Source organism: Didymosphaeria variabile, assembly GCF_027946475.1.
Source record: "Didymosphaeria variabile strain IMI 356815 chromosome Unknown scaffold_3, whole genome shotgun sequence".
Classification (NCBI taxonomy): domain Eukaryota; kingdom Fungi; phylum Ascomycota; class Dothideomycetes; order Pleosporales; family Didymosphaeriaceae; genus Didymosphaeria; species Didymosphaeria variabile.
The window spans coordinates 1,336,092-1,362,256 of record NW_026611622.1 but is presented as its reverse complement, the minus strand read 5'-3'; the positions used below and the strand labels follow the sequence as shown (position 1 = coordinate 1,362,256).

The 26,165-nt window shown below is 52.5% G+C and overlaps 9 protein-coding genes across 9 annotated transcripts; 4 read left to right on the top strand and 5 right to left on the bottom strand.

Moving 5' to 3' along the window:
- Window positions 1-66: 66 nt before the first annotated feature.
- pin1 (peptidyl-prolyl cis-trans isomerase Pin1) lies at window positions 67-578 on the top strand (the record flags this gene model as incomplete). Its single annotated transcript, XM_056212599.1, has 2 exons — window positions 67-69; window positions 138-578. The coding sequence occupies 2 exons, from the start codon at window positions 67-69 to the stop codon at window positions 576-578; spliced, it is 444 nt and encodes a 147-aa protein (XP_056072907.1).
- A 1,548-nt stretch (window positions 579-2,126) lies between these two features.
- Window positions 2,127-3,134, top strand: N0V89_003801 (uncharacterized protein; the record flags this gene model as incomplete). Its single annotated transcript, XM_056212598.1, has 2 exons — window positions 2,127-2,403; window positions 2,539-3,134. 2 exons carry the CDS (start codon window positions 2,127-2,129, stop codon window positions 3,132-3,134), a joined length of 873 nt encoding a protein of 290 aa, XP_056072906.1.
- Window positions 3,135-4,507: 1,373 nt separating this feature from the next.
- Window positions 4,508-5,740, bottom strand: N0V89_003800 (uncharacterized protein; the record flags this gene model as incomplete). The annotated part of the gene is made up of 2 exons (XM_056212597.1): window positions 4,508-5,634; window positions 5,737-5,740. 2 exons carry the CDS (start codon window positions 5,738-5,740, stop codon window positions 4,508-4,510), a joined length of 1,131 nt encoding a protein of 376 aa, XP_056072905.1.
- Window positions 5,741-7,210: 1,470 nt separating this feature from the next.
- Window positions 7,211-11,743, bottom strand: BUD4 (Bud site selection protein bud4; the record flags this gene model as incomplete). The annotated part of the gene is made up of 4 exons (XM_056212596.1): window positions 7,211-7,873; window positions 7,927-8,657; window positions 8,709-11,604; window positions 11,666-11,743. 4 exons carry the CDS (start codon window positions 11,741-11,743, stop codon window positions 7,211-7,213), a joined length of 4,368 nt encoding a protein of 1,455 aa, XP_056072904.1.
- A 598-nt stretch (window positions 11,744-12,341) lies between these two features.
- On the top strand, window positions 12,342-14,300 carry MRH4 (RNA helicase; the record flags this gene model as incomplete). The annotated part of the gene is made up of 1 exon (XM_056212595.1): window positions 12,342-14,300. One exon carries the CDS (start codon window positions 12,342-12,344, stop codon window positions 14,298-14,300), a length of 1,959 nt encoding a protein of 652 aa, XP_056072903.1.
- A 643-nt stretch (window positions 14,301-14,943) lies between these two features.
- On the bottom strand, window positions 14,944-15,727 carry N0V89_003797 (uncharacterized protein; the record flags this gene model as incomplete). Its single annotated transcript, XM_056212594.1, has 2 exons — window positions 14,944-15,601; window positions 15,720-15,727. The coding sequence occupies 2 exons, from the start codon at window positions 15,725-15,727 to the stop codon at window positions 14,944-14,946; spliced, it is 666 nt and encodes a 221-aa protein (XP_056072902.1).
- Window positions 15,728-17,703: 1,976 nt separating this feature from the next.
- Window positions 17,704-18,574, bottom strand: N0V89_003796 (uncharacterized protein; the record flags this gene model as incomplete). The annotated part of the gene is made up of 2 exons (XM_056212593.1): window positions 17,704-18,179; window positions 18,229-18,574. The coding sequence occupies 2 exons, from the start codon at window positions 18,572-18,574 to the stop codon at window positions 17,704-17,706; spliced, it is 822 nt and encodes a 273-aa protein (XP_056072901.1).
- Window positions 18,575-21,095: 2,521 nt separating this feature from the next.
- N0V89_003795 (uncharacterized protein) lies at window positions 21,096-21,686 on the bottom strand (the record flags this gene model as incomplete). The annotated part of the gene is made up of 2 exons (XM_056212592.1): window positions 21,096-21,474; window positions 21,526-21,686. 2 exons carry the CDS (start codon window positions 21,684-21,686, stop codon window positions 21,096-21,098), a joined length of 540 nt encoding a protein of 179 aa, XP_056072900.1.
- A 2,946-nt stretch (window positions 21,687-24,632) lies between these two features.
- On the top strand, window positions 24,633-25,424 carry N0V89_003794 (uncharacterized protein; the record flags this gene model as incomplete). The annotated part of the gene is made up of 1 exon (XM_056212591.1): window positions 24,633-25,424. One exon carries the CDS (start codon window positions 24,633-24,635, stop codon window positions 25,422-25,424), a length of 792 nt encoding a protein of 263 aa, XP_056072899.1.
- Window positions 25,425-26,165: the final 741 nt, after the last annotated feature.

Below are 26,165 nucleotides of genomic sequence, written 5' to 3'. Positions count from 1 at the left end.
TTCGAGCCCATCAGGTGCACGGATCCAACATCTTCAAACTCTCCACAGACACATCACATATCAAACATGGTGAGTACAGCGCATACATAGGCGGCGCATGTCTCCATAGCAACGGCAAGCAACACTGACACTGCCAGTCGTCCGGACCCGAAACCGGTCTCCCTGAGGGATGGGAGATACGCCATTCCAATAGCAAGAACCTCCCCTACTACTTTCACCCCGCGACCAAAGATTCGCGATGGGAGCCTCCCGCGGGGACAGACCCGGACGCGCTGAAAAGTTTTATGGCGAAGTACCATAGCTCCAAGGGTGTCACACCGGCGAACCTCGCGAATCAGGGCGACAAGATACGCGCTGCACATCTTCTCGTCAAGCACCGGGATAGTCGACGACCGGCCAGCTGGCGGGAGCCGCGCATCACGCGCTCCAAGGAGGATGCGGTTGAGGCTATCAAGGTGTACCTCGAGCAGATAACGGCATACGAAAACGACTCAAGCGACCCCAATGGTAAATCGCTATCAGAGCTCGCCATGACCGAGTCGGATTGCAGCAGTGCGCGGAAGGGAGGAGATTTGTGAGTGATTCAGGAGCTGCGGTTGGACATCAACTGACATGGTCGGCTAGGGGCTTCTTTGGACGAGGCGATATGCAGAAGGAATTCGAGGAGGCTGCCTTCCGTTTGAACAAGGGCGAAATCAGCGGGATTGTGGAGACGGCATCCGGGGTGCATTTGATTCAGAGGTTTGCCTTCTCTCGAACGTCGTATAGCGACAAAGCTGACCGACATCCACCTCAGGCTGGAATAATTACTTACAGCGCTGCCGCGCCCGCGACCAATTGCATACATTAATGGCGCACTATTGAAAAGCATGGGGTTCGTTCTTAGCGTACGGTCCTGCAGTGCAGTGCTCCTTCTCAACAGTACTCGCGCGCAGAAGATGCGGTGTCTAGGAAAATAACGCTGGGCTGTGCAGTCGTCCTCAACGTTTGAAGCGTGCGACTAGGCAGGATGAGCAATGCCACGGGTAGGTATTCTGAATGGAACGATGTTTCCTAACCACGTTACCGCGCGATCCCTGTCAATTTCTCGTGTGATAGTATATCATAGGGCTGGCCGTCGGCAGGCTAGCCGGACATGAGCTAATGCGCAGACTCAAGACTGTGGGATGGTGGGATAGTGGACGGGTTTTCTGTGCGGGTGTGTGGAGACGCAACAGCGGACGCCCAACGGAATAGGATCCCTCCCACCACCTTCCTCTGCTGGCATCCTCCATCATTCAGACCGCTTCGTATTACGCGCCATTACGCTCAAAATTGCCCGAGAACGGCGAATACAAGTTGTTCGCTGCCGCATCTCGATCGAGCGAGGTGCTTTTTAGCGGAGAGCCCGCGCAAGTGCCGGTGCCGAATGCGGTATTGCGCCCCCGGCTTCCTCCGAATACTCACTCGTTTCGGTATGTGAGCTTTTCGCTTTTGATTGTCGTCACTTGGTGGCTGCTGCCACTTCATCTCTTCCTACAGTCGTTATTGGTGTCCACGCCGCTTACGGGCACACGTCGCTTGCTTGCCTGCTCTCTGTGGCCTTTGGGCGCCAACGTCGAATTTCCTTGGTACAACTTACGTACGCATGCGTTGGGGTCCGGGGTACGAGGCACATCCCAGCAATACATGTCTTCCAATCCTGTTGTCCTAAAGCTACATCACACTTACAATTCAGCCAAGAACCGGCATCGAGATTTCACTTTCCCATCTGCACAACACGCGGAAGCGACGTCAGTTCACATGGGAAATTGGGAAATTACCTAAATTGCGTCGGCTGACCTTGGGCCCTTAGTAGAAGGCTCGAGAATTACATTGGTAGAACGGACAGGGTCCCTGCGGAAACCGCGACTGGGCATCATTTCCTGATTCCCGCGCCTGCCAAGCATCGATCCTCACCTTACGCCGCGATTCCGTCAAACAGCTCGAGGCCTCTTCCTCAGACAGACTCCACCTCCACTCCTCACTCCTTCAATACAATACAAATACCCTTGTGCATTTCCTGCCCGTGCTGCATCAAGCAACAGCAGCACCAGACCGTTCCTTCACTACACTCGTTCGACTACTTCCGCTACCTACACAACACCATGGCCGACCCTAGCTCTCCCAACCTTACCTACAACAATCCCGCCTTCTCCAAGCTCCATGAGCGTCGTGGTTCTACCCGCCGGAGCTTCACCTGCTCCTTCTCCGCTCCCAAGATAGAGTCACGCACCCTCTGCCCTCGCGATGGTGACGCCTTCAGCTACGACAGCGCTCACCTCCCGGCCTGGTACATTGCCGAAGACCTCTGGGAGCGCCTTCCCTCGAACATCCAGACCACGCTCGCCTCCTTGCAACAAGCGGGTGCTGCGGTGCTGACTGGTAAGTAACAAGTTGCATCTTTGCTTTTGAGGTGACATCACACCGCGGCTGAGTTGAGGACCCCACGAAGCACGTCCCCAAGCACGTCCCCGTTTTGTCACAACACATCTCCAACGTGAGACTGATCAGCTTTAGGCTATGGACGACTCGAGGCACATACGTCAGCGCAAGACACTGCTCGCGCACATACCAAGTTCGAAGACGATGAGTTGATTGCTAAGCTCGACGCTCTGCCACCCCCTAAGATGCGTACCATCAGCAATGCTAGCAGCGTGATCCAGTCCGACGTCAACTCACCGGTCTTTACTGAGACTTCGGTCTCTGACGTTGGCTCTCCTTCCATGGCTTCCTCGCAGAGCACGAACCCTGTTTCGCCTATCTGCCTTGACCCTTCGGACACCCCGCCCGCAGAGAAGTGCGACCGTTCTCGCGATGGGTCGTTCATCACTCCAATCGAGCCGCAAGATCAAGGCTATGTGCTCGAGATTTCCTACTTGCGCACTGAGGCCCTTCCCCGACTCAAGCACAACGGCCGCAAGCTTGACTTGGAGTGGCGCGAAGCCAAGCGTACCAATGAGATCACCCATCACATCTCCGATGATGACATTGCGGCATTCGAGGAGTGGTGGGCTGAGAAGAAGATCAAGATCGACAAGCTTTACGAGCGTGGTAACCACCTCAGCAGCGACCTGAACCTGTCACCCAACGGCTTGGGCTGGGCGGCGCCGTAGATGCTAGTGAGGTGGGGCTTAACCGCATTAGAGCTACTATTTGCTCATCGCGAGTTGGAGTTCCACGAGTTGGAATGGGTCGAGATCATCACAGCTCGGATATGTTAGTGAGGAGCTGGTCTTCCTGTTCCCTTCCTTCGACTCACAACTTCTCCTTTTCTCTTCTTTGATAGCCGAGCATTGGCCTTTCTTTCCTGGGTTTCCTTTGTGTCATCAAGTGCATTTCGAGCGAGGAGTTTAGGACGGGTATGGTGAACCTCATGTATGGGCCGGCGTACGAGATGTTTGGGAGTGACATCTATGGGTCTCTCTTGTCCTCAGGGTATGGGTCCGGCGTCTACGGATGATATACGCTCACGCGTACAAGCCAACCTCTTCTGAAGGCTTCTACTAAACTTCCGGCTATCATGATGATTGGCTTCTCTATCTGAACAGGGATAGACTTGGAGGCAGACATGTAGAACGGCTTCGGCTGTACGGATGGTCTCGCGACAAGTTGTGTCAAATGTACATTCTCACTTTCATTGTTCAGTCTTATGCACTTCTCTTCGTCTCTCATCTTGGCATATTCTTTTTTTCAAGTTTCATATTTGTCCTACGCCTATGTCTCGCAGGAAGCTGTGCCAGCCCAAAATCCGGGTCGGAAGAAGCCCCCTGGTCTCGTTACCCGGTGCACGCACAGAAAGTGCGCCTCAATCTGCCGCGTTTTCTTTTTCTTTTTCACCGATCAATTTTCTCGCTATGAGTGTAACCAACTGACGTATCTGAGTACGCCTGACGGTTCGACACGTACGCCCAAGGTTACGCACAGCCGAAGAGGACCGCATTTTAAGAGCTCGTACAACCAAGCCTCCCAAGGCTTGTTATCCTTTCATTGGAGAACTTCGCTAACATTCGATTTGATGCAGCGTGTCTTGACTCACAGTGGGTTAATTGACATGCCGTATTTGACCGAGCTACAGTTGGCCGAGCACAACTCGTAGATTTGCCTTGAAAATGCTTTTTGACTTGATACTCGGTGTGGAACACGTGGAGCACAGGAGCGCCATTTTGCGGTTCGGTGGTCATTTGATGACGAAGGTGTCATTTCACAGTGAGCATTGACATGTGGCACGGCGTGAGGCACGTGGGTTGCTTTCATCTATCTGGAGAAGGCCACCCTGGCTTTTGTCGTTTCAGACACAAACCTAATAATCATCACCATCATCGACGTGGGGTTGGTTCGGTCTGCGACCTTCCCCGCCCAATGGTCGACTGTTGCCAGACCCGCTACCTCCTCCTCTACCTCGAGGGCTTTGCCCTGGCGGCGGCGGACGTGGTGGAGGAATATCGAATTCATCATTGAAACCTGTCAAGTATTTGTCATTATGAGCTTAATCCCGCTTGCTTGATAGCTTACCTGGACGATCTTCATCGTCGACCCTAGGACCGAAGCGACCCCTACCATCAAGACCACTCCCCATGCTGTCTTCATCGAGATTGTATCCAGGTGGTGGCGGCGGCGGACCAACTCTTTGGCGAGGATTTGGTCCTCGTCCTGGTGGTGGAGGATACTCATAGCGTGGATCAAAATCTTGCGCTCTACGAGGTGGTCTGGCTCGTGGGCCTCTAGGCTGCTTCATACGGTTTGGTCCCATCTTCCTCATGCCCGGAGGGATGTTCATCATTCCGGCACCCACCCTGTGGTCCATCATACGGTCTGCATGTTCGAAGGATAGATCGTCCTCTGAATCCATATCTACCATTCCCGGCAGTCCACCACCTCGCCTTTGACCCTGCCTTCCCCCCATCATTCGTCGCTGCATCTGCGGTGAGAAACGCACTCCGTACGGATCGCCAGCGCCTAGCTGTTGCGCCAAACGCGGATCCATTCCATTCATCATTGGGAATCCACCTTGATTCGGCATTCTACCCACAACCATTGGATCTATTGCACCCCTCCCCATCGCATTCATTCCCACCCTCTCACCTTCGACCCTCAAATTCTTGATGTCCTTCCTCAGCCCCTTCATCTCTTCTCTCATCTTTTCAAGATCCTCTGCTCCCTTCTTCCCCTTCCCCTTTCCTTTTCCTCTCTTCTGCCTCGCCCCGTCAGCGCCGTCGCTTTCATCCTCTTCATAACGCCCCGCATGGTCTCCACAGTCCCGCCCCAGGTCATCTTTTATGACATACCGTATCTCGCCCCAGATGTTTTGTTCTTCATCGCCCTGACCCTGGTGGCGATACAGTACTCGCGCGCCTTTGCGGCAGGTGCAATTTGTCGTGCAGGTGCAAGCATCCAGGAAGGCATTCTCACCAGGGATCCATTCTTTCCCTGAGGGACCGGCGCGCTTGTTTGCAGGTTGGGTCCTGTTCATTTGCGCTGAGACTGGGGGTTCGCGCTTCCAGCCCGGAGCCTGTGGGGCAGGCTGAGTGTGATAGGCTCCTTGGGCAACGGCTTCGACGCCCGGTGGACGTATTTTCTGGGGCCGTGGTGCTCGTGCGGGCATTTTAGGTTGAGCTGCAGCTTGTGCTTGCAACGGTGGGGCCATCGGCTGAGGATGTGCGTACGGAATGGGACCTGGCATGGGCGCATATCCAGGCATCACGCCCGGATGCATACCCATGTTCTTTCCCTTCCCTCCTCTGACCGGCGGCATGTATCCCGCTTGCAAGTTCGGCCCACTCATTGCCTTCATGCCTCTAGGATCGTAGTATATCGGCATACCAGGCACCACTCCATTTATACCTGGATATCCCATTGGTGCTCCAGGATATCCCATCGGCATCCCAATCCCTCTTCTTGCTCCCCTCCTCGGCCTCATATCACTGTCGATCAATGTATCCTCGTTTCGAACTCCCCACCCCTTGCCTCTCCGTCTCAGCCTTCCGGTCCTTTGCCACGGTGGGGGATACGCAAACGGCGGTGGGTATATGGGCTGGTAAATAGGCCTACCCCGTAAGTTCTTGTTGCACAGTTTTCTGTCCCACCTGCCCGTGCATGCCCCACCAGGAACGATGATAGTGTTTTGTTTTCCAAAAGTGCCGCCGTGAAGCGCGACAAGTGGGGGGTCCTGGTGATGCGAGGAGGAGTTGCCCATATTATAGTAAATGAGCGAGGTGCAAGGCTAGTCTGGTGTGATGGATCGAAGGCATTAGACAATAAGTACGAGAGCCATGATGATCATAATGGAATTCGATGCGGAGAAAGATTGAGACATAAGGGATGAGAGAATGAGATACTGGTGAACTGGAGCATATCAGGCTTGCGCTGGCGTGACTTGTGCAGTTGTTTGCTCGACGTCTTCTCGTTGCACAGCGGGCTCGGGCGGCCTATGATATCCATGAATTAGATGTATAGACATCACGCTGCCATTTGATATTGGCAAACACGAAAGTGGAAGCTCTGCATCAAACATCAAAATATCTCCACAGGCCAACCAACGCCAGCATCGCAACATGCATCAAAGCCCAGGATAAATATATGTTGGACAGGGTTTATCCATGTACCACAATACTCACATCATGATCAAGGGTAGCACGCAAGGTTTTTGAAGATATTCATTGTTCGCACCGAGCATGAAACTACACGTCGTCCTCTGCATCATTATCTTCAATCATTAAACAGAGTCAATCCGCATAACCTCGCTCATATGCCCGCCGTGAACGCCAGATCAAAGACCCATACCCAAAATCAGTGACAAGAATAAAAAGCCAACTTCTTCCTTCGTGCTTCGTCTCCAACCCCTACAGCCCCGGGAGCGCCAATGCGCAATCCCTCGATAGCAGACGCAACGACATGAGAGATTCCGTGTGGCGTACACGGCGGTCTAGTGTGATCCAGCATACATAGCGTACAACGCTTATTCTTAGCGACAGTATTCAGCGCCCAGCGCCTCTCCTCATCCACGAACCCTTGATTGACCCGAAGTCTATCTTGAATCTTTCCAACAATGGACGAAATGGTTTGCCCTACGACTCAGAAAGCGTAAGCGAAAGTGATGTGAGAGTAGTCCGAAGGATTACTGGTATCGATGAAGGGATGTAAAAATATAATCTCGAGGAAGGAAGTGGAACGAAAGGTGGAGATCAGGAGATTAAAAAATCATCGATCGAACCTGATCCCTGCGGTTTGCCCCTGCGCCAGGCACTTCCTTTCGCCGCGGTGCAGTGCTGCTTTTGTGCTGCTCGTCCTTCTCGATGGGCGGCGGAGCCGGGGAGGGAACATGGGATTTTGTCCGCGAGTGGCCAGGACGCTTCACGGGGCTTGATGGTACAGATTGACTGCCGGTACCTTCGTGTGACCGAGGTCGCTGTAGGGCTCCGTTCATCGCATTGCTCTCTCGCTTTGGCTTGGCTTGCAAGGGCTCTGGCTGAGAGCGCTTCTCTTTCCGCTCCTTGTCGAGGACCATCTCGGCCCAGCCGCGTCCGCCAGCGATATCTTTACCAACGCACTCGGAGAGCACCTTCATCCAGCCTTCCTTCTGTGCACGACTATCGGCGTAGAAGTCGATGACCTCGCCATTGGCAAATCGGATACGGAAACCTTCTTCGACGAACATGTACCCTTCTTCTTCCTCGGCAAAGGCAGACTTGCGACGACCGCCGCTCTTCGTTGATGATGGTTGCTGAAGAGCGCTCTTGTCATCGATGAGCTTAGTCGCCTTAGCAAGATTGATGGTTGCACGAGGTTGCCGGGTGGCCTCGTGATAAGCAGTCAACTTGGTACCGTTGAGTCGGAAGAATCGACGACGCCAGTACTGTGTCATTATTAGCATCCAGTCACACAATCTCATACACCACGAGTACTCACTGGGCAGTCACCACCCTGCTGGCTCAAAGGTCCTTCCCAAGACTGGTTCTTGACCTCCTCTGCTTCCCGTAGCTCGCGAATGCAGGCATTCATGCTCTTGGGCATGTCCTCATCTTTCGCGTTTTTGGGCTTCGGAACGTACAGTAGCTGGAGAGCAAGCTTGCCAACTCTATAAGGTGGGCGACGAACCACACCACCACGCTTACTCTTCACACTGCTGGCACCGGTGTTGTCAACAGCCCACTCATTGAAGCAAGGGATATCGACGTTCAGCGGCCGGCCGTAGGCTTGGTTCTCGTGATTCTTGAGGCAGACGTAGGCGCGAGCAAAAGATCCATCTGGTCCGACCAAGTCATGGAGAAGATCCCAAGCAGTAGCTTGATGATTACGCTTCGCCTTTTCCTGTGCCTCTTGCTGTTGCTGGAGAGCGAGACGCTCGGCTTCTTCCTGCTGCTTGCGCTCCTGCTCCTTACGCTTCTTGGGAGATGAAAGGAGGTTGCGGAATGCAGAGTGTGACTTCTTGTGGTTGACGATCTTGACTGGGGCTGCAGTGACAGTTGGCTGAACAGGAGGCTCAAGCTTGGTCTGCAGAGTGAGTTGGAACTCCAGGTCGTCCAATACAACTAGTTCGAACTCTTGGCCAATCGGGGCTGAATGGCCAAGCTCTAACCATGACGTTGTCACACAGTGCAAACCATTGTCTAGAGTCAGCTGGAACCACGTACGCTCGGCTGTTACATCAACATTAGTAAACAGGTATATTTAATCCGGTGGGGACTTACTCTTAGGTAGAGGTAGGTCAAGATCTTTGACACCAACGACCTTAACAAACAGTCTTCCCCGCTCCTGGCCGTCCTCGAATTCGTCAACCTCCTGCTCCGCGACCGAATCAAGACCGCCGGCGACAGCTGACTCTTGTCCTGGAAGCGGAGGAACTGGGCCAGAAGTCATGGCTTTCCGCGAACCAGAGGCGGTTCGGATGCTTCGCCGCCTGACCTTAGGATTCCAAGGCTCCGTAGTCCAAGCAGGCTTACGTTCTGCGCTGCTCTTGCGAGACTTGGCACTTGGTGCCTTCAAAGTTGCATCGGCAGCCGAATCAGCTTTAGGAACTGGAGGCTTTTCATCGCTGAATTGGCGGCTACTGGCAACGACCACCTTCGTGTTTTGGCGCATGAGATATCCCTTCTGTAGATTGGAGCTACTGTTAGCGGGAGTGTACGTATAAATAAAGCCTTCACCGGACATATGTCTTGCTCCATCTTGCTTCGTAGCATCGGATGTCGGGAACTTGGCAAAAGGGGGTAAAGGAAAAAGGTTGTCTACCTTCTGAGCTTCAATGATGTTGTCGAACTCCTTATCTAAGCCGAAGCTAAGATCGTTCGAATCTTCACCGAGCTTGAGGTCGAGCATAAGGTTCTCTTTATTCGAGATGCTCATCTGGGAGTCTTCCTCGTCAACATGACCAAAGTCTGTGCTCAGCGACTGGCGTGCAGGGCTTCGCCTGGGGACAGGAGGGGGATGTTCGCCGCTCACTTGTCGGCGTTGTGCGGCCATGTCAAGATCCGCAGGTATCAACGACGGACGAGCCCTGAGCTTGCCGTCGGCACCCTTGATAGTGGACTCTTCCTCAGGAACAGGTGTCTCCTCTTCCTCCTCAGGCGGCGAGATAACAACAGGATGGCGAATAACCGAGTCGGGAGTTCCAGGATCCTCAACCTCAGCCTCTGGATCGGTAATCTCAGGTGTTTCTGGCCGCTGAAGGAATTGGCGCATTGCATCAAGCTTAGGTGCAGTATCCAAGGGACTTAGCGCGGTCTGGAACGAGGACTTGAGTGGATCAAGTGTCAAATCCATTTCATCGTTTTGGAAGTCGGCGAACAGCTCGTCCCGCCTGTCCTCCTTCTCGGCGGTCGTCGGAGAAGAAGTGGCCGCTGTTGGAGTTGAGGGTCCTGAGGTGTCGATGGTGCTCTGGGAAGTCGGTTGCTCCTCCGGTTGGAGCGAGTACTCGCTAGCATCATCAGAATCAATCTGACTCTGCTGGTGGATGTCATGATGAATAACGGATGTCTCACGGTCAGCTTCTTCGAGTTCGGAAACCTCCTCCGTGTACATTTCGGTCGTCTCCGCAAAGGAGTAAGCGTCGATAACACTATCAGCCTCGCTGGGTGCCTCCGGATGTTCGTCAAAGTTAGATGAGACTTCGCGTGAAGGAATTGGCACATCAGGGTCCAGATCTGCCAAATCACCGTAACTACGCTCTGGACTTGATTCTACGTCGTAGTTGTAGCTGTAGCTCTCTCGTTCGTCAAAGTTCCGGCTCTGGACCTTACGAAGTATGGACTCGCGAGAGATGCGTGGTGTCTTGGGACCATCCAGGTCAGTCTCAGTAAGATCTTCAATCTCAGCGACTTCGACCTTCACGCTCATCTCAACGCTCACCTCTACCTTCTTATCGTGGCTTTCTTGGGTTGGGGTGCTTGTGTCGCGCTCGTCGTCAAAGTTCATCAAGCGGAGTCTGTCCTCTAGCGACATCGAACCCTCGCGCATGTTGAGAAGGTCAGTCTTTGAGATGCCGGCCGACGGTGGAAGCTGAGGAAGCGACCTACGCGACGCCGCGCGCTCTGCAGCTGCAGAAAGGCCAACGCTTGAATCGCGGCGATCCTGAGCTTGCATGCCTGGCAATGGAGGAAGTGGCCTAGATTCACCGTCTGAGGCAGTGGAGCCGTTACGCGAGTTGTTGACCCTGCCATTGGGAACTGCGTTTGGCATAGGGCTGTTGTCGCGACCGAAAACATCGTCGTAATTATCGATGAGCGATGTGTTGGCGGCTTCCGGGCTCATGTGGCGCCAATCTTCGGGAAGCACGACTGGGGTTTTGTCTGTATCTTCCAGGGAGGCATCAAAGCTGTCGTCCTGATCAAAGCTTAGCTCCTCTTCGTCCGTCTCGTAGCTGCCTTCTCGTGATCCAGAAGCGACGGATGAAGGATCAGGTGTGACCATCTCGTACTCGTTGATGACTGGCGGAGCAGCATCGAAAGTCACACTCTTCGCGTGACGGCGAAGCGGACGAGGCGTCTCGTGCTTCAGCTCGCCATCGTCAGAGAACATGCTGAAGTCTGGGTTGTATTCGATGGAGTTGAAACGTCCAGGGCTGGCCAGAGATGACTTAGTAGGCGACATGCGGCCTGGGCCTGGGGAAGACCTATCCCGCGTAGGTGAGCCTGTGGTGGAGGGCAAGGACGGGATCTTGCTCGGAGAGCTCTTCGCGGGGCTAAGGGTGGGAATCTTGCTCAAGCTCTCGCCACGACTATGGCCACGGCGGTGGCCATCGTTGTGTTCGCGTAGACCAGTGAGACCACTGCCTCCATACGCGTTGCCCTGCACCTGGGTGCTCAATGGGCGTCCAGCGGCTAGCGGCCGGTTCGGAGCCTGCACAGAAGTGGGATCGTACTCGTTCTTCTGCTCACGGGCGTACATGCTGCTGTTCTTGACACGCGACGCCTTCTTCAGGTTCTCGATGGAGTTGCGCTTGGGAGACAGTGACGGCTCGCGCTCGTACTCGTTCTCGGAGTCAAAGCGATTCTTTGGCGAGATAGTCTGCTCCTTCCAGAAAAGACGTGGACTGTTTGCGAATGGAGACGAGTCGAAAGGCGAGGACTCCTTCGTTAGGAATACCTTCTGGCGCACGTTAGCACCAAGTCATAGCGCTCGCGCTTAGCTGGAATGCGCGCAGGGTTACCTTGGTGGACTGGTTGTTGAAGTTACCAGAGTTCCGCCGGCTCTCAGTGGAACCAATCTCGGAAAGTGGGCGCGACATGCTGCTTCCTTTGGTGGGTGTCTTGTTTATACGCAGTGGCGATACCTGCTGTTGTTAGTCTGTTGATCCGCAGCTACGGCGCGCTGTAACAACAAAGAGAATACTCACAGCCTCGTTGCGGGACATTGGACTCGACCAGCGCCGGCCAGGTGGACGAGTTGATGCACGTCGGCTACGGGCGCAGACGTTGGCGCGGAATGCGGTGAAGAATGGCGGGCCTCCCTCGAGGAGTGCGCGGCGCTTTGGGGATGCGCGCAATCAAAAACAGCAGCAGAAGTGAACGTCGACCTCGCGCAGGGACGGATGGTTGTTGGCTGAAGATGTTGGGAGGAAGAGGATGTGCTGCTCAAATGGGCCTGGACATGAGTGCGCGACAACACAAGCATGGGTTGCGTCTGGGATGCGCCGTTGCGAGGGGCAACCGCCCGGGCCCGCTGCGGCCGCCCCGCGTGATTGGCAGTTGCGACAACCGGCGCCAAAAAGTTTCGGAACCCCAGCCGTGTCCTTGATTTCTGCGATAGTTCGCCGGTTTCAAGAAAGCGCATGTTGTTTTAGCCCGTCGTTCAACCGTCTGTTCCTCGGACCTCATCTCGTAATCATGATGGGCTTGCGTCAGGCCGCGCGCGCCTGTCCGTTCTGCGAGGCGCGCTCCTTCCTAGGCCGGCCGCCGCAGCTCCAGCAGACGCGCCTCTATGCCCAGATACAACGCGACCGAGCAGCCCGCTACGATGCTGCAGAGTCACGACGACGCTCCGGAGGGCCCTCGCGACGGAGACCCGATGCACCTCGGCCATCGCGCATGGTCCTGTCAGACACAGTCGCACGCCCAACCCGCCCATCGTCGGATGGCAAGCCTTACAAGAAGAAGACGCGCGAACCCTTCTCCCACCTGAATCGGACCAAAGCCACGGGGATACTACACAAGAGGTTGGATGTGGGGCAGGAGCAAAGACAAGAAAGGAGAACATCATCGACGTCTGATCGTAGAGAGGGAGACAGGAGATTCGACAAGAGACGGACCGGCAGCTCGGATTCCTTCCATGCGCTAAAGATGCAAAAGTCGCTCCAAGAAGTACCCTACAAACTGAGGTCAGCCATCAAACACAAGATTGAGCAGGTGGATTCGTTCGACGGTTTCCCGTTGATGGAGAGTGTGCAGAAGGCCCTCAAGGACGCCCTGCCAGACCTGGAATACCGTCAGCCCACCCCAGCGCAAGCCGTGGCTATACCTGCTCTCCTGGGCCTACAAAAGCAACCACGCACGAGGAATCCATCCAAAAAGAGCGGCCCCGACTCTTACCTCTTGGCTGCAGAGACTGGCTCCGGAAAGACGTTGGCATATCTGCTTCCTGTCCTTGACGCCATAAAGCGCGAAGAGGCTGCAGACAAGGAGGATATCGAGCGCAAAGCAGTAGAGGATGCCGCCGCCAAAGCTGCCGACAAAACTCGCAGAGATGATATTTTCGATGCGGAAGAACCTGATCTCAACAAAGCCGTCGACCCCGCCCGTCCTCGTGCCATCATCCTCGTCCCGTCAGCCGAGCTTGTTGCCCAAGTAGGTGCGGTCGCCAAATCGCTATCTCACGAGGTCAAATTCCGTGCCGCGCCCATATCAGCAAAGAACACAGCGACCGTCATCCGGAATCGCCTCTTCAATGAGAATGGAGTGGATCTCGTCATCAGCACGCCGCCCCTCCTCGCCAGCATCGCGGAGAGCAATCCGAATGTTCTGGCCCGGGTCACACACCTCATCGTTGATGAAGCCGACTCTCTCTTCGACCGCTCCTTCAAGCCGAGTACCACCGAAATCTTGGAAAGGGCCACTCCGTCCCTAAAGAAGCTTATGCTTTGTTCCGCGACCATCCCGAAATATCTCGACAAGTATCTAGCCGAGAAGTTCCCTGATATGCAGCGCTTAGTCACTCCCAATCTTCATGCTATTCCTCGACGAGTCGCACTCGGTGTTGTCGATGTTAACAAGGAACCTTACCGCGGCAACAAGATGCTCGCTTGCGCCGATACCATCTGGCAAATCGGCAAGGCCACCGCCGACTACGATCCCGCGGAAGGCAAAGAAGCAGTACCCACGAAGCGCATTCTTGTCTTTGTCAACGAGCGCGATGATACTGATAAGGTAGCCGAGTACCTCACCAAAAAGGGCATCGGTGCCATGGCATTCCACCGCGATACTGATCCGAACCGTCAAGCCAAGGCCCTCGCATCCTTCACCGGTACGGAGAAGATCAAGGAGCCCAAGGAGGGTGAAGTACGGAAGGAAGTTGCCAATCCCAATGCAAGCGGCACTAGCCGACAGTTGAATAACACTAAAGTCATCGTCACAACGGATCTTGGCTCGCGAGGTATTGACACCGTCTCCGTCCGACATGTCATCTTGTACGATGTACCGCACACCACTATTGATTTTATCCATCGCCTGGGCAGGACCGGCCGCATGGGCAGGAGAGGAAGAGGTATCGTGCTCGTCGGTCCTGGTGATCGAGCCGATGTTGTGAAGGAGGTTAGAGATGCCATGTTCAGGGGTGAAGCCTTGATCTAATGGAAGGCACGTCGAATTGTATATTATTTATAGTGGCATATCATGTAAGGGTAGGTGTACGATATCCGGATTACGCATAGACTAGAGAGGATCACTGCATCTGCATGACGAGGCGTTGGTAGGTATTTTATCTTACTGTTGCCTTGTTCCTTCCGTCTTCACATCTTCATGGTGCCATCGGTCGTATACCGATCGAAGACCCCGCCATATTAGACACACAGTCTTCGCCCCGCGCCGAGCTGACACTTTGCGTACGGGCTGTGGCTGGAAGTGTTACTGAGGCGGGGCAGAGCAATTCATATGGCTCTTGTATTCATCTGCGCTGCCTTGGTATATGATGGGCTGGTGCACAATTTGAGAGAGCTACATCATACATCACGATTTAATTACAGAAACAGTATAAGAGCATATGATACGTCGCCAGCAGTTGTGAATTAGGGATTTAATAGAAAAGATGCTCTGCCAAGCGAGACCGACTCAGCGTGGCAGCAAAACTGACAGACTACAGATCAAATGCAGGATTTCCCAAAGATCAGAAATGAGAAGAAATCAATCAAGAGACTGTGATGGACTCGCTCTCAAAGCTCGATTGGATGCTGGTCAGCAAACCTAATGGTTCACAGCAGTCTTGGCCACTGAGCCTCTACACTCGTTGACGCTTCCCGCTCAAAGTCCGACCCTCCCTATCGTTGCGAACAGCATTTTCGGACAAAATACTACGCCTATCTTCCAAAACCCGCTTCCTCTTCTTCTGCTTCTGCTTCTGTTTCTGCTTCTGCTTCTCCACCTTCTGCTTCTCCACCTTCTGCTTCTCCACCATCTTCTTCTCCACCATCTTCTTCTCCACCTTCTTCTCGGTGTAAGCATCGCCGTACTCATTGAAGAAGTCACCAAGCCAATCCTGGGCCTTGGCCGGATCCGACGGTCGCAGGCCCTTGGCCATCTGCTCTGCGATATCTTCCTCCGCATCTGCCATCTGCCATCTACCTAAGTCGCCGAGCATGTACCGGATGTTGCTTGAACAGTTGTCTTCAGTGAGGCTCGGGTCGTAAATCAAGATGATGCACATGTGGCAGATGAAAGAGTCTTCAGGATCGGCAATGGAGCAGTTTCGACCGCAGGGAGCGCCCGGGTTAGTGCGAACTGTGTGTCCACACTTCAGCTTGTGGAACTGACTCTGCTGATTGCAAGGCGCATAGGTGAGTGCTTCGGATCGGTAGTGAGGGTCAATATTCTCCATCGTTACGGTGACTGCAGGCATCTTAGTCTTGGTAAGAGATATTCTTTCGGTCAGAGTTCGTCTGTGACAGAAGCGATAAATTTACAAAGCTGCACTTGTGAAGTGGGTTGTTCTTCTCGATCTGATTTCCTGCACTCGTTCGGTAAATGTCTTATATGCTCTGAAGGGCCATGGCGTACAAAGACATTGTTTGGAAACAATTCAGTGCATGGCGAACTTTGGACATTCGATAATACTGGAAGAACTTCTTGGGTTTTCCATTGTATATGAACAAAGCTATTGAACAGAGGCCGCATAATAGCATGTCCACTATTCGGTGGCTTGATAAGGGACATAGTTGGTCAGACTGAGTAGCTTAGTGATTAACTTGCAGTGGAGAATACGATCACGGCACTTACCAACATGAAGAAGAACAATTTAAGGATCATTGAGTTAATGATCACGGTATACTGTCAATATTCCAGCAAACGAGACCGGCTCATTTCCGAATATGAATTGGATTGTATGGAACAGGCAAAGCAGAAGGAAAAGCACAGCGAAGGCAGCGCGATTCTATGCACGCCTTGATAATGCCCGCGGGTGCTACGGTACACGAAAACCTCAGAACAACTTAACGCAACGAAATTACAAAAGAGGAATCCATTTCAAGTAGATCTGGACCTGCCCGACTCACATATCAATACTATTCACAGATTACTACTCATTCGCAAGACACTGGCTGACCCGACTCCATTCACCTTGTGAAGACCTACTCAATAGGGGCTCCACCTCTGGGGGAGCTCGCTAGTCATTCGGCGGGCACGCTTGTCTACCCGCTCCTTCTCCTTGGTGCGAGAGGCGTGGGATCGGCACGGCGAAGTCGCAGCGTCCAATGTGCGCTGGATTTCCTGCAGCTGCCAAAAGCCCTGGCCCAAACGATGCGGCTTCCGCTTTTCCTTCATCTGGAAAGCCTCCGGGTGCTCAGCGAAGAATTTAGCCACCCAAACATCGGCCTCAGCCGGCTTCGTGTCATGGTAGCTCTGGTGGTCTATGCCATCAAGACCAGTGCCGCTGTCTCTGCGGATGGGATCATCACATGCGTGGCAAATGAAGCTCATGGCGGAGCCTTCGCCGAAGCAGTTCGGGCCACATGGGACAATTGTATCAGTCATAACGGTGTGCTTGCAGCGCAGCGCGTGGTACTGGCTAGGATGAGACTTGCTGCAGGGGAGGTAATCAATCGCCAGATCTATATACTGGTCCTTGATTTGGTCCTGGGATGGTGTCATGGTGTCCGAAACTTGCTGTTGAGTCTTGAATGCAGAGCTTGGCGGTTCAGACGAAAAGCAATCCGTGTTTACTTTTGCAGTTGCGTGTTAAGCGGATGAGCTTTGCTGGGTTTGGAGGTTAATCATGATGCTAGTACACCTTATGTAGACTTCGAGGATACTTTGGATGCCGTCATGCTGTTGCTTTACAATGTATACCCCCAAGGGCTCTAGTCGCACTCAAATTGTCGATGTTTATTCGGAAGCGTCCTTACTGTGTTTTTGCATCATGCGAGAACAATGCGCATTTGCGCCGACTACACTCTGAAGTGGCAGGTCTGTAACGACAAGGTATGCTTAAGGTAGGGGAATCAAGATACTAATTTTGACTTTCCATTGGAGAGCGACATCCCATTATACAGCTTTAATCGATATAGGCCAAACCTTTAGACATGTCTCGTTCTTGTCTTCCTAGGACTTCATGACTTGGTGATCATCGCGGCCGAACACCAAGACATCATCAATTAATAGTGCAAGTTCAGTGGACGAATGAAGGTGTACCCTAACTACACGGTTACACGAATGGTAAATCTGATAAGGAGCTTGTTACGCAAAGATGCCTTACCGTCAATATATGATGTAAGAAGTCTTCACATTATTATATCACCAATTGAAATCATATCACTTTGTAAGCAGCGGACCTTTGGCAAAGGAAGTCTTATTGCTACTAAAGGATTGGCAATATGCTGCAGCAACAGTACCTGATGATGACCCTTTTGCCTTGCTCTCGATGATTCTATGTGAATTTTCGCTCATGCTCCATCAATATCGAAGCTAGTCTTCATCCGTGACACGCTCCTATCCAACTGCTAATGCAAACTCTTGTACGCACCGAGCACAGAGCCGCGCTACGTACCTAGGTGCGCATCTCCTTGCGGCAGACTGGACACGTAGAATCAGCAGAGAGCGAATCAATGAGACAGTCGCGGCCGAAGATATGCTTGCAAGGCAGAACCACAGCATCATTGTTAGGACGGCGAACATCGAACGGGAACTCCTGGCATAGGAGAATTGCTTCGGCCTCGCGTGGATCGCTGGGGAGAGCCGGAGGCTCGTAGAGTGGGTGGAACTCATCAGTCTCTCCGAAGGGCAACCAGCAGAAGGAGCACAAATTTTTGTCCGCAGCGATTTCAGAGTGCTCAACATGCTCTAGAGATTCGACGAAGGTGCGGGCCCACGCCTCATTTTCGGCGTTGTCGGCAAATGCGTCATTCCACCAGCCTCCATCGAGAGCCTCGGAAGCCAGAGTCAAGTCAACGTGCACATTCATCAAGAGGGTATCGCTCTGGATCGTAGCTCCAAGATTGGCCTCAGGCTCAACATCATCAGCCTCTGGCAACTCCTCCCAGGGGAGGCTGTTCCGCCATATGAAAGGGATTACGGGCGTCGAAGATGGCCTCCAGCCAATCAAGGAACGAGTCGTAGTTGGCTTGAAGTTCCTCAGACCCACAAGGGACCTTGAAGCGCTCATCTGGACCCGTGCCCCACCCGCCTTGCGGTGCGATGATCAAGTAGATTGCGTCGTCCTCTGGGCGTAGTCGAAATTCGTAGCCTTCGAGAGGTTCTAGTAGCTGCATGTCTGTAGGTGAGAGCGACTCGGTAGTCTCCGCAAGCACTGTATTGACGACCTCGATGTTGGTCGAGGCGTCGACTAGGAGTTTGGTGAAGTGTGTCTTGACTTGAATCCACTTTCCCAGGACGTTCATTGGATCGAATTGGTTAGGCATCTTTTCCCCGGGTAGAGTTCGACTGGGTCGATACTTCGAAATTGTGACACTCTGGTTGAGTGTGGATGTTGGTTTTGGCTAGCTATTGAGTAGGTCATTATATTATATAGAAGCGAGGTGCAGAAATGCTGCGAAGTGAAAGCTTATAGCAACCAAGATATCGTGAATAAAAAAAGCCAGGTGCTACTAATTGTCACAGATATGCACGACCGCAATAAAAGATTTGGAGCTTAGGTCATTCTATCTAGAGTCACGATGTCTTAGAGTTGTACCTTCAATCTCATGTTAGCTATAGACAAAACAATCGAATGCGACATAGAAACGTACTAGTCGAATATTTCAGTCACCGGTTGAAAAAGCCTGTGTTCTACCATACTCATAGATGCACATGTCGCGACTAACTTAGGTAAAGGCTTACAGTCCAGACAGCACCTAAGTATAAACGAGGACGATAATACAGCGTCTTTGTATTCCATGGTCTGTTATTAAATGTACTATCCCATCCGTAGAATCGATATCCCCATCTGTACAACCAATGCCGGTTTCTGGTAGACAATATACCTAGCTATTCTCGAATAATGAAGAAGTTCAAGAGAACCAATGACTTTCAAGACGCCTGCCGGATGGAAATAGTGCTATACGATTGCTGATCTCACCAGCATTACCTGGGGTTAGTGGTGCGTCGCCGTGTCGTCGCGCTCCTCAACTCGTCGTATTGGACATTATCATTAGTCATCGTCCTCGTCCTCGTCCAGCTGTCGCCGGCACTGCATATCCCACCGAAAGATCAACCTTCTTCGACACAATTGTAGACAGGTAAAGGGAACATCTCTTATTGCAAGAAAAAGGTATGTAAGCTGTGTCCGGTAACATTCACCCTCGGAAGAGAGTGTATACCTTCAGACTTTCAGTGAGGCAGGCGTTAACAAAGCTGGATAAAGTAACACGATGTTTACTAGGTGGATTCAGGGGAAGGCACGTTACGAGATGCCTGAGACCGTCATGTAGTTCAGAGTAATACTCACGGACTATTGACCGGATCATTGTTCCGGTGGCACTCTATGCTTCCGCTGATAGTAGACGAGGCAGCGTCTTTGTTGGACAATTTGTCAATTGCAGAATCGAAATTTTCTTCTTCGTCAAAGACGCCAAAAGGCAACTAACAGGCAAGGGCGATTTTTGTCCTCTGCCTCGATGGAAGAGACGTTGATGTCCTCAAGAGCATACACACATGCAACGGCATCGAAGTCAGAACTTTCAGGACTTGTATCGCTATCTTTAAGCAAGACATCCTCAAACTCAGGTGAAGGACCATCGTTGAGAATAGTTGTAGCGGCGGCAATTATGTCGACCTGAAGAACTAACAAAATGTCTGGAGGAAGAGGAGGGTCTAGCGGAAGACTCAAAGTAAAATTTGGAAAGTTCGGTTCGTGTTGAATTGTCCAATTAGACTATTACAAGGTGTGACCATGCGCCATCTCCAGGTCCTTCACTGTCATGTGTCCTACGTGGGGAAAGATGAAGTATATAACTGCAATGGAAACAATGTGTAATTGATGTGTCGCTTTCTGGTACCTGCACGAGCTTTGTGAGGGAGAGATCATTGTGCGGTATTAATATTGCCAAGGTGAAGCGTCCGCCTTCGAATGCAGTTGCTCCAAGAGATAAAAGGCTCTATAGGAAACATGCCCGCGATATTCCTAATCAGGCAGTTGGCCGTTCATGTTTCTTCGATGATTTAAAGACCATTAACTAGAACATGTTATAGTCCACGATCTATCTATCGTTAGCAATATCCTACTCTCATCAACTGGAGATAAACTTCGCCTTCATCTCATAGCTCTTAGCAAACCGGCGATATCTTGAATCGAACGTGCATGATCACACCAAGCCAAGTACATATGTGCTTGCGGATTGTTGCATAGTGCTTGCGAGAAAGCAACATGAGTACGGGAGCCGCCGATGGTTGAACTCTAAGGTAAAGGAGCATTTGTCATTATAGCGACATATGGGAGCGCTTTCGTGTTGCAAGGGTGCTCAGAAAAGAACAAGAGCAGGTTTACTAGTCAGCCGGGCTACGTCGGCAGCTCTTGCTCGATTTAGCTATGCACGTGACCTATAAGCAAATGGGTTCGCGGACTCAAGCAAGCGGGAACTCCGGCTTTGTACTGCAAGAAAACAGAGCGTTGCACATGTAGGGTTCTGCATAAGCTGGGACAGATTCACAATATTTAAATACTGAATTCGTTAATGGTTGATATCGATACAGTCCGTACATGGTCCTTCCTACTCCTACCCACGGCCCTGATCGTATCCCTTACTCCTGTTGCCGTCACTGCCAATGCGGCGCGTGTCTCTGCGTCCACTGCTCCTCTTGGGTCAATGCCCTGGGTATGGTTTATTTCGACAGTCATCTGCGCTCCTGTCGCGTGACGTCTTTCCCAATTTATTCGATGTCCAAGGCATCCGAATGAATGTTCCAATAGATGTTCTTCTCCCCACATCAACCTCATTTAGTCGTTCACTGCACTTCATACATCTGCATCGCTCGCCTCAAATGGTGCAAGCTGCTCCTCTCGCCATAGGCATCCTCAAGTGCCCTCCTTTGCTCAACCGGACCCTTGGGTCTCGTTGCTTCGTAGCCTGCAATGGCCTTCTCCATGTCATCGAGACTGGATCGGGAGCCGTACGAGTCGAGCATGGCTTGGTTCCTCTCTTCCTGGGTGAGTTCGTAGCCGTAGTTGGCGCGGCGGTTGTGGTCTGAGAGATGCTGGTCGATGCCCATGCCGATGAAGCGGTTGGCTTGATCCAGGGTTACGGTGCGCTTGGAAGGCTCCATGAAGAGTGTGTCAGGGATATAGAGCATGCCAAAGGCAACGGCTGCCATGGTGGGAAGGTACCTATATCAGTCAGTGATGTGTTGGTTGGTGAGGTATGTATGGATAGCATACCATTTGCCGATTCGGCCAAGCTTTGGTGCGGCTCTTGATGCTGTGATTGCGGTAGCTGCTGTTGCTGCTGCTGTTGCTGCGATAAAGGGGGCGGCAGCTCGGGACGCGTTGAAAGCGGGAGCGGGTTGGTGTGTTGCGGTGGCGATGAAGCGGCGGGCCATTGTAGTTGGAGTTCGTGGAGACATATGTTGATGTGACTTGTGTGAAGAGGCCTATTTGTTGGGCTTGAAGTGTGCTTTATTCTCAGGATGTATGCTTGTATTCCTTATATGGCCAGGTGTGGTAGCCCAGTCGATGTATGGTGGTGTGAATACAGTGGACGTGCAGTGGGTTTGATTGATTCCGATACGGTACTTGTCTAAGGAAGCGCTTCAGACAAGTGGGCAGAAGGAAATGTATATACGAGCCCAGGCGCAGATGCGCCAGGTGGAGAGACAATGGCATCGCATGCTCGTGACAGTACACCATGTACTCCGCATCCCGAAGCGTCAGCCCACCAATGAGCACGTCGCCCGGTCCTACCACCTTCGCGTCCACCATCAGCCGACAGTCCAATCCGATACATTCTCGTGTCGCATCCCCAGCCCAAGCCCTTCCCGTGCGCCTGGGGGACGCACCGACAGTACCTGGCGTACAGCTCCACAGCGGGCAGTGCTGCTTCTCGGCCGCGCATGTCACGCTCGGGGCGCGGAATTGCTTGCAGCGCAGCCAAAGTGGGAGTGCACAGCCTAAACGCGGGCGCTGCCGAGGCTCCAGAGCGGCGCTGGGTCCGGAGAGAAGGGAGGCCGCCAGGCACACAGCAGCCGTTGCAGGACGCGTCGGTGGTGCCATGTTCCCCGGTGTTTGTGGTGAGCGGTCGCGTGACATGGGCTGACCTCGGCAGTCCGCGCCCGCTTCCACCTGCCGACATGGTGCGCCGGCCGCAGCCTCTCTCGACCGCGACGCGAGACTTGACAACCGCACGCGGACTTCACACGTCCCTTCGTCATCCTGCATCGCTAGCCGACGGGTTCACGCTGGCCTTCAGGGGCCGATCTGTGTTTCTCCATCGAAAGGATTCCGTCTTCTCCAGCCGTTCCCCACTACCGAAGATACCCGTCTGCACGATGACGATGGCGGGTAAACATGCCACACTCAACACCACGAACAGCTCACTACAAGGTATCGTGACACTTACGTATTGACCCAAAGCCAGCAGGACCCGCGGCACCACCTTTGGCACTCGATAGCCATCTCAGGTTCTGGCCCGTCACGTGACTTTTCCACGCCTGGAGTTCCAACATAGGCATCCTCGGGCGCCTTAGGACAATCTACAGCATGAATGTTCGAGCATCGAATACCTATTGCCGTGAAGGGTTCGTTCCAAAACAATGGTTCCGCTCCTGGAGAGCCGTTTAGCCCAGGCGCCGGGTCAAGGTAGGGACCTTTGGCCGCAATGAATAGTACAGGTTAGTATATTGAATGGTCACTTGCGAATGGTCTCTCCAAAGCCGTGCGTGAAATATCCCGCATGGGGACTTGCTTTGTTCTCATGGTATACGAACTTTCACTATCATTGCTTGATTAGGAGAGAACCACCTCTACACGCCCGGTGAATGCAGAGAGGTAGCAAACAGTCTCTCTCTTAGGCTCGCTATTATTGACGTGTCCCATAAAGTGCCTCACTCATTGAGATATAAACATCACCAGTGGAACCCCAACCCCAGGTCAACTCCGCAACGATGGACCGGAATATTGGTATTGTCAACATCTCCCGTCTGCATCTCATACCTCGAACTGAGGCGGACTTCGCCTTCGAACCAGTCACTGGACTACCCAAAGACGCCGAGTGTCCCATTTGTCTTCGCGCATACGGTAAATTCGAAAAGGATGATGATTCACCTCCGTGTACGGCAGTGCGCCTGCTGCCATGCGGCCATATCCTCGGGAGATATTGTCTGAAGAAACATCGAAACGAAAGTGGTGATACGCGTTGTCCTTACTGTCGACAAGAAGTCGAACCTCACGACGACCCTGGCCATCCGGCCCGTCTCACGATGTCACAGAAGTTCTTCCAGCGAGTGTCTGAAACCTGGTGGTATCAGCGCCCGGAGCGGTTCTTGCTCAGGATCATGGACAAGTATCCTGACAATGACTTCACACTTTACAAGCATGACCGCCTGATACTCCAGCAAGGTTACTACCATGATAATAGTGAATTCTGGGCGTTGATCTTGATGCACTTGGCCCTCACGCTCCTCATTCAATGTGTGCAGTATATCATGGCTTTATGTTTCATCGCATTGGGACTCCTAGTAGGTCACTATACCTGTTTGTTTTACCTGAGAAATGGGTGGGGCCCTACACATGGAAGGATGTCGCTGTGGTGGTCGCCGTGGTATTCCCCTGCAATCATGGGCATGTGGCACGAGGTCGGATACGTCTTCCAGGTCTTACACATTCTATCGGAAATCCTGCATGTCGCGACATCCATCTCCATTATCCGTCGGGAGATCAAGCGGGCGAATGCAGAGGTGGCTTGACTTGGTCGTCCGGTTTCTAGCATGAAGTCCTAGTTGAGGGCCGCATCGTGTTCAGCGCAAACGCAAGGACCGTTGCACACTTCACTAAACTACATTTTTCTGGCCTCCATCTCGTTTAGTCACGAATCCTCGATTTTCTTTTTTTCGGAGTTTTTAAGGTTGCTTCGAGAAGGGCATATTGACTCTGTGGACAAGTGCCAGTTTCCACAAATTAGCGAGTCAAGTTTTTTAAAGCTGCAGGTGGGAATGAATAACATGACTAGCTTTGGCTAGAAAGATACATGTTTCATCAACTTTTCATTCAGCCATACATGACCGTCGCGTTGTACGCTTTATTGTTGCGTGCGGAGACCTACCCCACGCAGCCCCTTGTCTGGCACCGCCCCCAAATCTTTCAATGCTACACCACCAAAACTAGTTCAAGGGTCCGTTTCTTGGATCCAAAGCCACGCGTGATCTGATCTTTACTCAAGTGGGTATGGTAAAGTTGTGGTGGGTCTACTAAGGAGCCGCAACTCCGTGAACGGACTTCCCTCGACAACCAAAGACTCGGAAGCGTGCCAACAACACTCAACACAGCTCACCATGGACATGCCAGAGAAATCAGAAGCAGGTCCTTCGGCCCCATTAGAAACCTTCGACGCGCCTCCCGCATACACACCCCAGCCCCCACCCGCACCCTCAGCACCCACCACCGACAACCAGATCAACGATGAGCGCAACCCCGCAACCATCCCGAGTACCATGGGCCCCAAAAAAGTATACACAACTTACCACATATACCTTGAGCAAAACTACATGCGCAAAGTGAAAGTCGCGCTCGTAAAGCACCTAAATTCCGACTCGCCCTCTTACGTCTTCGAATTCCCGGATGAAGGCGAGCACGCGGGGCAGATGGTGATGTACGCAGGCGAGAAGACGGAGGGCGGAGCGCTTGGTACCGCATCCTTCGCGACAGAGTTCGGCAGTAGCAGGCTGGAGTTGAGCGACGGCCGCGTTGCGTCTATCTCCGTCGTACCGCGCAGAGACAAGTCGCAAAAAGTACGCCTGTTCCGCTTGGATATATCCAACTCCGCCTCCGCCTCCGCCTCCTCTATGCCTTTGCCACAACCAAACACAATGTTCTGGGAGATGGGGTCGCGCAATCATGGGGCTTCAAGCAGTGGGTTTGGCAATCTTGAATTCATGGATGAGGACAGAAAGGTGTATGCGGTGTTGCTTACAGGATGGCACAAGAGTATGAAGAAGATGGGAAGATTGCATTGGTTGGTCGAGCCAAGGGGAGAGTTGGTGGAGATGGGGTTGGGGAGCTTGATGGCGATATGGAAAAAGGCGGAGAGGGATGTTCGGAGTGGCCATGTTGGTTTGGGAATCTAAGTTTACCAACCGTACGCTTGTTTGTGTGGGTCAACAGAAGGAGCTTTGATTCATGGGATCAGATAGGATGGGCCTTCTGCAACTAAGGCGGGCATATGCGTAGCACGTGATGCGATCGGACCTGGATCTTCCGTGTGCTGATCACGAGCCTGTGAAGCGAATGTCATTCCACTAGACCACGAACCTTAACAAGATGAGATATTGTTGGTGGAATAGATGTGACACTCAATCAAGGTCTGCATATGTGACGCATTCAGATAGGACCACTTTCAGTTACAAACATCAAGGATTCTTTCTTACACCTGTTCAATGTACAGATAGAAACCCGTTCGAAAAATGCTTCGAGGCTCTCTGCATCGCTACCAAAAGTAGAAATTAATGCTCTGGCTATTGTAGGATGACGGCAGTATCTTGTCTTGATGATTTAGAAGGACTCGAGCAAGACCAGATCTGAGGGCATCAAACATTAGAAAACGACAGACCGAGGGAGGCTGCTCCTAATTCTTGGGCACATAGGATTGATTATCAAACAAAGCTGGTAGTTCTGGTATGGTAGACCCGCACTTCGGCTACACGCATACAACCGAGCCTCGACCCACATAGCTTCTTTACCTCTCGTCTCCACACTGCTTTCGCGCACAGTTCGTGTGCAATCGTCAGCTAGAACAGAGCTTGAACAGCACGGGTTGGCTCAGTGTCTCTTCAAGTTCAAGTATAAAAGCTTCTGTCCTCGAAATCCAA